This window comes from Triturus cristatus, chromosome 5_1 (assembly GCF_964204655.1).
Source record: "Triturus cristatus chromosome 5_1, aTriCri1.1, whole genome shotgun sequence".
Lineage (NCBI taxonomy): Eukaryota > Metazoa > Chordata > Amphibia > Caudata > Salamandridae > Triturus > Triturus cristatus.
In genome coordinates, this window is record NC_140587.1 from 696,857,678 (window position 1) to 696,869,827 (window position 12,150).

General features: G+C 42.4%; 1 protein-coding gene across 3 annotated transcripts in view; it reads left to right on the forward strand.

Annotated features, from left to right (window-relative positions):
* PRKDC (protein kinase, DNA-activated, catalytic subunit) overlaps window positions 1-12,150 on the forward strand; it is a 2,754,228-nt gene that overhangs the window by 755,380 nt on the left and 1,986,698 nt on the right. For all 3 annotated transcript variants that reach the window (XM_085605657.1, XM_085605658.1, XM_085605659.1), the window contains one exon: window positions 11,155-11,287. In XM_085605657.1, coding sequence (XP_085461783.1) covers window positions 11,155-11,287 — 133 coding nt within the window. The remainder of the gene's footprint in view (window positions 1-11,154; window positions 11,288-12,150) is intronic.

A 12,150-nucleotide genomic window follows, 5' to 3' on the forward strand; every position in this document is an offset into this window, starting at 1 on the left:
CTTACCAGTAACTTGAATTTCCTTCCATAGGCTAACATTGATTTGTTTCACTTGGAAATTCTTCTAAGTGTGGAGTTTTGGAACTTTAAAATATTCCTCTAAAATCAGCTGAACTACGAATTCCGATTTACTCACCTGTTATCAGGAGAGAACCCAGTGCTGCATCTTTTAGCCCACCACTGACCCTGAAAAGTAATTCTAACCGTACTTACCAGTAACTTGTATTTCCTTCCATAGAAACTTTTCTGTGAAAATGGATTCCTAAGTGTCGATTTTCACAAACTACAAATATTCCTTAAAAATCGCTTGTATGACTTAAACGCATTCTTTCAACTGTTTACAGGAGATGCACCAGTGCTGGATCCGGGATCCACCACTGAGTAAGAAAAAGTAACGAAAACACTACTTACCTGCTAAGTGAATTTCCTCCCATAGGATAACATTGGCGATTCTATGTGAAAAAGTTTGTGTCAACGTTTAAAATACAATAATATTCCTTAAAAATCACTAGTGTAACCAAAATGCTTTAACTCAACTGTTTACAGGAGATGTCCCAGGCCTGAATCTAGGATCCAGTCCTGTGGTTAGAAATGTAATCCATAAAGTAACTAATTGCATTTAACTAGAAATTCCCATTGAGCTCAATGTTGCATTGGGTTTGAAATTGTGTTGCCCATTGCAACAACTGTAACTACTGTACTTAAAAGTCTATTGCCTATTTGCAAAGTATTTAAACTAAAGTAATTCATTCTGAGAAAGTATATTTTGTAATGTAATGTATAATGTAATTATAATGTAATTTAAAAAATAAAATATCTTAAAATAAATAGTTTTAAAAAATGTAGTAAATCAGTATCAAAAAAATAAATATAACAATTAATACATTTATAAATTGTCATTTACAAAACCTTTTAAATTCACTGAAAAAACTATAGGTTTCAGACATGTTATAGTTAGGAATTAGCTTTTAAAAACCTTCGAAATTCACTCAAAAAAACCATAGGTTTCAGACATGTTATAGTTAGGAATTAGCATTTAAAAAACCTTAGAAATTCACTGAAAAAACCATAGGTTTCAGGGGTGTTCTAGTTAGCTGGACATTTCACTCGTACAAAACCATTGAAATTCCCCCATTATAGTTAGTTCAGCTAACTATAACTCGCGCGCCCGCAATGCACTGCTGATGACGTCACATATTACATCACTCATGACATGGTCAGTGACATCACTCATGACATCACTGATGACATCTCAAATAACAATACTTATGACATCACTATGACATCATCCAGTGAATGTGTGTCTTTCTGATTTTTTTTTTTTATATATATGTAGATCTCAAGGTCGATGGAAGACTAAATGGGTATATAAGTGTCTAAATGGATGATTTTTTTTTTGTAAAATTGATTGTATAATGGACTGATTAAGTGTATCTTAGTGAATACATGGGTTACTGAGTAATGTTTAAATATGTAAATATCTGTATCAGTCTCTCACTTTGTGTATAAGTGACTGCATGGGTTGGTGAGTAGCTACACAAGTGTATATAGGTTATTACTTGGTTTTTCGAGTATTAGTATGAGTGTCTGAGTGTCTGTTTGGTTCAGTGGAGGGTATTACTTAGTGCATAGATGCATGAATGAGTGTGTCACTGTTTGTATGTGTTGAAGACAGTATGTGTGCAGGACTGTATGGGTGGATGAGTGTGTATGGGTATGTTAGTGAGTGAATGACTGTCTCAATAGTGTCTGTATAAGTAACTACATTTGTTTTAAACTAGTATATGTGAGTATTGCTGTATACAATTGAGTATATGTGAGAGTGAGAGATTGGAAGAGTTCCTGTATGAATAAGTAGGTGTTTCTTTAAGTGATTTTTTAAAAGAGTAAGTATGTGTAACTTTCTGTAGAAGTAAGTGTGCTGTTGTGTGTATAACTGTATATGCAAGTAAATGGATGTTTGATTCTTTATTAGCATGAGTGACTATGTGTGTGAGTAACTCTATGGATGAGTGGCGGTGTGTAACAGGATGTATAGGTGTATGAGTACATATGATGAGTGAGTATCTGTATGAGTGACTATATAGGACTGTTGGTGTATGATCATAGAATTACTGAATAGGTTGTTGTAACTGGTATTGGTATGACCATTGTTTAGAAAATGTTAGTTTCTATTTTTGAGTGTGTGTATCAAAGGTTATATTAGGGTGAGAGAAGGTCTGCCACTCTATCACAAGGATGATGTCATCAGTGATGTCATCAGTGATGTCATTTGGGATGTCATCAGTGATGTCATGAGTGATGTCACTGACCATGTCATGAGTGATGTAATATGTGACATCATCAGCAGTGCATTGCGGGCGTGAGAGTTGTAGTTAGCTGAACTAACTATAACGGGGGAATTTCAATGGTTTTGTACGAGTGAAATGTCCAGCTAACTATAACACTCCTGAAACCTATGGCTTTTTCAGTGAATATATATATAAGCGCCACAGAGCTGCGTTGCAGAGAGGTGTAAAAAGTGGCACGGCCTGCACCACCTCTCTGCAACACAGAGCAGTGGTGCTTACTGGAAGCACCTGGTGGGCTAGTTGGACCCCAGGGTCCCTCAGGATTGAAAGGGAATTATTTCCCCAACTTAAAAACGCGCCACAGGGCCTGTGGGCGTTCTGAGTTGAGAGATTAAGTCCCCTTGAAGCCTAAGGGTCCCTAGGGTCAAACTAGCCCACTAGGTACCTCCAGTAAGCGCCATAGAGCTGCGTTGCATGGAGGTGTAATAAGGGGCGTGGCCTCAGAACACCTGTCTGCAACGCAGCTCCCTGGCGCATACTGGAGATACCTGTTGGGCTAGTTGGCCCTCAGGGACCCTCAGTATTGAAGGGGAATTAATTCCTCAACTTACAACTGGCCAGGGGGCGTGTTTGCAGAGTGCTGCAAGGAGGGGGCGTGGCCACCGGCACGATGCCGGTCTTTTATTTATTTATTTTTAAGAAGGAGGGCTGTGTGGCCCCCTTTCTTTTTCTAATTTATTAGCCCTGGGGACCCCATCCCCCAGGGCCTACACCCTGTTGAAAAAAATTAATTTGGCCCTCCCAAGGCCTTAATCGGCCCCGGGGACCCCAACCCCCAGGTCATGGCCTTTTATTTATTTTTGTATTCTTTAGGAGGGGGGCTGTGTTGCCCCCCTCCTCAGGCCACTTATGGCCCCGGGACCCCATCCCCCGGGGCCGGCCTTTGTTTTTTATTTTAAAAAAAAATATATATATTTATAGAAACACCTAGGACATGCTGGACAAACTGTATGTACCTATCACCATGACGATTTGCGTGATATTCATTAAAAGGCGAATATGCATACAATGAATCCACGTAGAATGTATTCACACCGCTAGTGAAGCTCTGACATGTCTGACACCCTACCGTGCCTAATCCCGGCGCCCCCGCTGGTGGGTACTCTCCAAGTAGACACCCTTGTCGTTTATTTATACCAACATGGGTAGCTATTGACGGGCACATTTAATACACATTCACACCAAGCCATTCAAAGGGGATTCGACAAAAATTCGACCAAACCATGCAAGAAACCCCCTCACGGTTAATAAAACACACATCCACCGCCGGATGTGTAATACTTTTTATTTTACTCTCTGGAAAGGAGAAAAACCTCACTTGAGAGTCACAGCGTGCTCCTGGCTGAGCCCAATGCTGTGTTACACCCACCAGTGCCCGCCGAGTGCCACACACCTCTGTGTTGTATTCCACCAGCTAGTGCGTATGCTATGACACTCTCTAGCCCATGTGCACTGTAACACCACCCCGTGAATATGTCATGCCACACTTGCCTTCGCACGGGTTATATTGCCCCATTTAACGTGCCTTCCTCGATGCCTATGTTATAAAGCACAGCGCTATGCCATACATATTACAATCTGGGATCCATATCTTTGTCACAGTGCATATGCAATGTTACACTACCCAGCACATATTTTATATTACAACTTTAGAGACTACTTAGGTTACACAACACTGCCCTGTGCAAATTACACTCCAAGGCGCATATCACATAGCAAGCGCTAGTGCCTGTGCTATCTCGCGCTCTCCAATGAATCTGTCATTGCGCACAATGTATTGCATATTATATTTCACGCCCCGGTTCATCTTATATCACACTTTTTGGTGCATAGTTTATACCATACACTATATCTAGTTTTCATTTTCAATCGTGCTCTCAGGACTATGTTCTATATAACACTGCGTCCACCTACCCTTTTCACGGGCATTACATTTTGCGATGGGGGTGGAGGGTCAGGGGATGTTTCTACCAAGTGAGCCCGGAGTCACAGTCCCAAACGTCTTCTTCTTCCTGAATAAAAGTGAGATTACGCTGCATACTTGTTCATATTTTAAGTAGTTTGCACAGACACACATTTTAAAAACAATAAAGTTCCTCATACCCACCTTCTATGAACAGTTAGCTTGCTGCCCCATCCACCTCCTCCTTATCCTCTGTTGTCTGAATCCATGGACTAGCCTCCTTCCTCCTGCCATGCATGGTCTGATGTGCAGCCACTGCCCTGCATTTAGCATGATGTACCAGTCCACTCATCCTGCCCTCCATTGCCCAATTCTATGGCCCATCATTGACCTCCTGCTTAGCCTCTGTGCTTTGCTTGCTGCCCCTATTCTCCTTCCCCCTGCCCTCCGATGTCTTTGTGCATGCCCCTGCTCCATCCTTTTTGCCCACGATGTTCCATGGACCTGCCACTCCTATCTACTCTGAGTGTTCTGTTGAGCTGCCACTCCCCTCCCACCTGCCTAGCATTGTCAGATGACTGTAACCTGTCCCTGCCACCTCCACCCTGCCTGTCCACATGCCATGCCCCTATCCCCTTCCTCCTCTCCTCCATGGTCCATTTTACTGCCACACCCTTCTGCCCTCCCTGGTCTGTTGTGCTGCAACTGCTCCTCCTGCCTGCCCTGCGTGGTCTGTTGTGAGGCCCCTTCACCTGAACTCTCTTGTCTGTGCCCAGGTCCTGACCCTCCCTTCTATCCTCCATGGTCCTTTGTGCATGCCCCTGCACCCTCCTTCTTGCGCATCATAGCCATTGTGCTGCCACTAACCCTCCCGCTTGCCATGCATGGTCTTCTGTGCTGCCATGGCCCCTCCCACCTTCCCTGTGTGGTCAGCTAGCTGCTCCTGACCCTCTCCCACCTTCTCTCCATGGTCTGTGTGTATGCCATCATAGTCTCACTGATGCTCTCCATGGTGTGTCTTGTTTCTAGTGCCCATCCTGCCTGCCCTCCATGGTCATGTTGCTGCTCCTGCCCTGCCCCCTTGCCCCCAGCCCTCTGTTTCCATGTGCAGACCCCTATTCCCTCCCTCCTGGCTTGTCGGTTCCATTGTAATGCCCCTGATCCGTCCCTCCTGCCCTTTATGGTCTGTTATGCTGCAGCTTTCTCTCCTGTCTGTCCATTATGGTCAGCTAGCTACCATTGCCTCTTTCCCCTCTGTTGTCTGTTGTCCATGTGCATGGTCCTGTCCCCTCCCTATTGCTTTCTATGGATTGTTGCGCTGCACTCCCGTCCCGCATGCCCTGTGTGGTGTATTGTGCTGCTGCAAACCCTGATGCCTGCCCTGTAGGGTCAGTTTGGTGCACCTCTCAATGTCCCTCCTGTCCTCTGTTATCCGAGTCCATGTCCCTACCCCAATTCCTCCTGCCTACCATGATCCAATGTACCATACTTGTGAACATTTTGAACTTGGTAAGAGGGAGATTTTGAAATAAAACTGGGGTATTGATTTTCCCCTTTGAGTTACATTGAAAAAGAGACGATTGTAGACAGGAAACAGATCAAGTAAAGCCCATTTGAGCTTAAAAACATTGGACGTTTCCTGGCTGAAACGGGTCTGTTGGCATGTATGGTTGTATGACCACTGCCTCTTCCTTCTGCCCACAATGGTCTATTATATTGCCACAGCCTCTCTTGCCAGTCCTGTATTGTTGGTTTGTTGCCCCTGCCCCCCTTTCCACTGCCCTCCATAGTCTTTTGTGCTGCCACTGCCCTTCCTGCCTGCCTAGTGTGGTCAAATTGTTGCCTCTGCACTCTCCTACCTGCCTTCAATTTTCAGAGTCCGTGCCCCTGGCTTCTGCCTCTCAACAGTATCCCAATGAACAACTAGATTGCTAACATTCTATATTTATTACAAAAGTGTGGAATGCCTGACGTCATCTTGATGTAATCAAAACTGTAATGCCTAGAGCATTTCCTTTAGAAATTACATATATGAGAGGGTCTTATTTGCATCAAAATAATGGTTAGTGCTCTAAAAATCTAAACTGAGGACATATTTTCTGAGTTTTCAAATAGCGACAAAGAACTTTTAAATTATTTGTAATCTTAGTTTTTTTATCCAGTTGACCACTTGATTAAATGTTGCATCCAAGGGGAGAGGGTGTGGTGTTACTTCCAGAGCTGCAGACTTTGCAACTGGGGAACCAGGTTGGAGTTTCTGCTTCAGCTCAACATTCTGTGATTCTGGTCAAATCACTTAATCTCCCCATGTTTACAACCAAAATGAATTTGATCTTGTGTGATGTAACCAATGTTCATGTAAAGCACTCCAATACCTGACAAGTCTGCACTATATAAAACTGCAAATACACAAAAATAAGTGTTTTGCACACTTCTGTCATTGGGCTACATTTGGGCTACATCTGGGTGATATTTGGGCTACATTTGGGCTCTTTTGTCTCTGGTGGCCATTTTAGGAGATTTATTTGTTATGAAGTTTCCTAATTTCCTCATTTACTGCAGTCTCCTCAGTAGGAAATGCTTTCAGTTTTTTACTTTGATTCTATCAAGAAGGTATTCAGATGTGTCACACATTTTCCATAAATTCTGAATGTTAGCACTCTAGTTGCTCATTAGATCACTGTAGTAAAGCTACTGCTCACCACGGAAGTCTGCTGCTAGTATTAGAAGTGCATGTTTCAGTCTGCATATCAGAATTTTTTAATGAAAGAGGATTTGAGAAGTCACTCAAAATGTGCCCTAATTTTTCTTTCTTCAGCACTATTCATAATTTCTATGGCAAAATGAACCCCCTCATTGTGTTCCTTTTTAAATTAAATGTTTTAAGTGTTACCAGTTTATTCCAATCAAGATGGCTTTAGGTGTGCCATACTTTTGTCATAAGTAAGACAGTAAGCGCTCTAGTTGTTCTTAAGAACACTCTGGGACATTCTGTCATTGGGCTATACTTGGGCTACATCTGGGTGATATTTGGGCTACATTTGGGCTCTTTTGTCTCTGGTGGCCATCTTTGGAGATTTATTTGTTATGAAGTTTCCTAATTTCCTCATTTACTGCAGTCTCCTCAGTAGGAAATACTTTCAGTTTTTTACTTTGATTCCATCAAGAAGGCATTCAGATGTGTCACACATTTTCCATAAATTCTGAATGTTAGCACTCTAGTTGCTCATTAGATCACTGTAGTAAAGCTACAGCTCACCAGGCAAGTCTGCTGCTGGTATTCAAAGTGCATGTTTCAGTCTGCATGTCAGAATGTTTTTATGAAATAAAAGAGGATTTCAGAAGTCAAAATGTGCCCTAGTTTTTAGGTCTCGCCTGACCCAGCGCATGCGCTGGTCTGGCGAGAATTATTGAGAGGGCTCCAAAAAGTGCTACCAGGCCAGCCTAGAGCTACAGTGCATGTGCGCGGGCGCGCGCGCCGCGATTACTTTCACTTTTGCAGCCGCACGGCCGCTTTGATGTTTGATCGCGATCACTTTTGCGGCCGCACGGCCGCTTGGCATAGCCAATAGGTCTCGCTTTTGGGACCTTATAAGTATTTAGTTATGCAACTGTTGCATGGTATACACTTATGAGGTCCCAAAGGCGAGACCTATTAGCTATGCCAATGCTTGTTCTTTCTGCAGCACTAATCATAATTTATTTGACAAAATGCCCCCCCTCATTTTGTTCCTTTGTAAATTAAATGTTTTAAGTGTTACCACTTTATTCCAATCAAGATGGCTTCAGGTGTGCCATACTTTTGTCATAAGTAAGACTGTTAGCGCTCTAGTTGTTCTTTAGAGCACTCTGGGAAGCTGCAGTAGAACACAAAGGAATCAACTGACAGTCTCTGCCCTTGTTGGATGTACATGTTTTACTGAGAATGTCAGACTTCATTCTTACATGACTGAGAAAGATAATGTGAATCTACAGAAAATATGCTCTCAGTTTAGCTTATAGATCACCTTCCAAACCTCTGTGGGAAAAGTATGAGAAAATAGTTTTCTCTCAAACATGGTTCGTGATATCACAGCAGAAGGCTTTTTCACATGGTAAAATCACCTTAGAACACACCACAATTCCTAAAATGTGTATGGTACCATCAACAAATGATTTATAATGTAACTAAAGTCTTAAAACCTTCTATTAACTGCAATGCTTTTTAATGAGGTGCTATCATGTATATTGGTCCCAAGATGGCTGCCAACACTTCTTGGATGAAGTACTGACAGCCAATCAGATCTCACGATGAGATGTGTGGGTAGGCTCCGCCCAGATATATATGTGATTGTACTTCTGATTTTCTCAGGAACTACTGAACAGATTGACACCATATATGCAAAAGGCACATGCCTGACCTGAGGACTACCTCTTTGCCAAATTTCAAGTAATTCTGTTCAGCCGTTCGGGCTGTACCTTGGACTAAAGGTCCCTATGGAAAATTGCATGGGGAAAACGCGTTTTGGGACCCCCCTTTTTTCTCAGCCCCTGCTTGACGAATCCCCCCGAGACTTTCAGGGTAGGAGCGGAGCGCACCACCTATTTTGAAAATTTCGCGAGGATTCGTCAACCGGCGCCAAAGTTATTCCAAATAGAATGTTGCGGATTTCCTATGGAAACACGGTCCTAACTATAACTATCTTCTGGCGACCACCAGTAGATAATATAGATATATTTTTCATATGAAGGTTTCTTATGAAGTTTTCTATATCACTCATTAAGATGCTGTTGAGTTGTCAATCCAATTGCATGTGGTTGTTTCTTTAATATGTCATATCCTATATACGGTTTATACTTGTTTGAAATGTTGTTGGTTCACCCATTCATATCCAAGGCACAGAATGGATGCAACTGACGTCAGCATTGGGACGAGCTCATCTTATTGCTCCGATGACGTTACACGGAGTCGCGTGTGGAGCTGTGGTATTATGACTTCCTTGTCGATTTGGGAGCGGTATGGAGAATAGTTTATGTGGAATGCTGCACATGGGGTATATTCAAAAAGTGAGGAACCCACAGGCAGATACCATTATCCACCACAAAAAGCGTTACCAAAGTAATTAACTTGTTCATCTTTACCAGTTCTTACACACTAATAGTTTACAACTGTCACACCTTTTACCCTTGATTGGTGGAATACACCACATCAGCATCTTCCCTTTTCAGAAACTTACCTTATTTATGTGCATCTTCACAAATTGATACATATTCCATGTGCTAGCAACCTCTGCTGCTACACGATAGTGGCCCTGAGGAAGTCTTTTTAGATGAAACACGTGTTGGCTGTGCTGATTTCATCCCAATCAATTATTTCATCCAAACTAATTACACCTTGTCGATAAATGGTTACTTTGAAGGATTGTGTTCATTATGTTTTGTTAAATGTTAAAGCTCCAAATACAATTATTATATTGTTAGAAATAAATGCACTTCACCAACATTACAAATACATGATTTTCTGTTTTCTTCAATATTACAAATGACTACATCGCATTTTAAATATTTATGTGCTCTAGGCATTAGTAATACATAGTAGAAGTAATTTGCTTTTGCAATTGACTTTTTTGCACATTGTAGCAGCAGGGGTGCATTCTGTAGTAGCACTGTGTAGTATCGCTTCTCTTGTACAGAACACAGCTATAGGGAGGTACTTGTTCGGTTGTATATTCCGGTTGTATATTCTTTCTCATGCTGCCTTTTTTGTAATAGTAGCTGCATTTTAAACCCATGTATACTTAGTACATAAACATTTCTCATGGACAGGTGCCATTGTTGTAGCTAATATTTTGACTTGCTGGCTTTATGTCATAGGCCATGAATGACCACTTCACTGTATTTCAAAATGCAAGATGCAATGGACTATGTCCATATCGAACTTTCTTGCTAAATTTGTTTGAGTTCCTCATCAACCAGATTACTATTCTTCCATTATCCTTCTGAGAAGTGGACAGCTCCAGAGACAATCAGTCCTACCCCAAATGATGGAAAGCAGTTAAAATACTTCATTCACCGCATACTCCTGCCCTTTGGGACATGGGTAGCGAAATCTTGCCGGCAGTCCTGGAGGAGTGTCAGGCCTCCTTGTCTCAAACCATCCGGGGCAGTCAGGATGCAGCAAAGTATTTAATGTGGCTATGCCCTACCATTCCTTTCTGATCCATTTAATCACCCTCTTACATCAGAGCAGCTTTTGGAGACCATCTATCCATCGTGCTGCAAGAGGTGCAGGCTCTGATGGCCCAAGGGACCTTAGAGAGGGGGCTGGCCTCGGAAGTAGGGATGGGCTAGTATTCCTGCTATTTCCTCGAGCTGAAAATGGACAGGATCCTTCATCCTATTTTAGATTTTCGCCCTCTGAATACATTCCTGCAAAAGGACCAATTAAAAATGCACACATCGAGGCAATGTTTGTCTGCCCAGGATTCAGGTGACTGGATGGTCGCCTTGAACTTGCAGGATGCATATTTTCATATGCTCATTGTGCAGTCCCACAAGATGTTAGCTGCAGTTCGAGATCGTACGGGAGCATTTTCAATTTGCCATGTTCCCCATCACCTTACTAGCATCCTACAGGTATTTAAAGAAAGTGATGGAGGTGATTGCCGCCCATCTTTGGAGGTTGGCAGTACTTGTTTTTCCCCTACCAAAACGACTGGTTATTGAAGGCATCCTCACCACAGTCAGTTGTAGACAACATCCAAATGACAGCGAATCTCCTGAGATCTTTGGGGTTTTGGAAAACTACATTGGTATGAGTAAGTAATGTTTTCTATTTTGTATATATTTGGCTTTGTAAATAACTTGTTTATGCAGTAAAAGGAATGTAGTATATTCAGTGCTCTTTCTTTTATCTTGACAGCATTGAAGAACTTTGTGCTGTTGACCTGTACAACCCTGATGCTAGATTCGACTATGCTAGACTGGGCTCTATTTTGTCTGCGTGCAAACAGCTCTATAAAGCTGGCCTTTTGGATTCCGCAATACAATCCAAGGTAATTTGAAAGGAGAAAATGTCAGCAGTACATTTGTTTTTCTTCATTTCAGGAGGTTTTTCAATTAATATTTTTTGTCTATATACTCTTTTGAGATTGTTAGAGAATGCATCTGTAACTACTAAGTGTTTGTCTGGGAAAACGGGAAGTTGATATCCATGCTATATTTATTCTGAATCTGTTTTTAGGTCTCGCCTAGGCAGCGTGCATGCGCTGTCTCTCCGAGACATCTAGTAATCTATATGCGTGGTGAAACTCCGCCTATTGCTGGGTAATTTCTCGCCGCTTGCCATTAGTTAACTTTGGCATTTTTTTTGTTAGCGGGTTTATTATTGGCTCTTCATCCGATACATAACTTCCGTTTATTTCGGAAGCAGCACCGCCTAACTTCACTTTCGTTACCCTTACACAGAGTAATTGTTTTGTTTTTTAAATAGTGCACATTAATAGGCGCGCGCTACCTTACATAATAGGCATGCGCCAAAAGTATCCCGGCCGCCGAACGCACGTTTGTGGTAAATCACCTCATCTTCCCATGCCATCCCCCAGCACCACCCGTGTCTCCCGCTTCTCCAGCTCTCAGCTTGTTAAACCTTGCTCTCTTCCTTTGGGTCTGAGATGTAGCAGCAGCGGGCTCTCCCCTTCCCAAGAGCAGCTCTGCCTTTTCCATTGACTTTCTCTTTTACGGACTGCCTTCCATTCCTGCAGTACTTTCATGGCTTAGTGAAACACGCGTTAAGTGGAAAACTAACCCATTATGGCACAGAAATGTGATTGCTTCCTTTCGAATGGGTGACATTCGTGGCCTGTTTAACGAAGCTCTTGTTTTTCTCTTTACCGCCGGATTGCCAACCTCCTTCGGT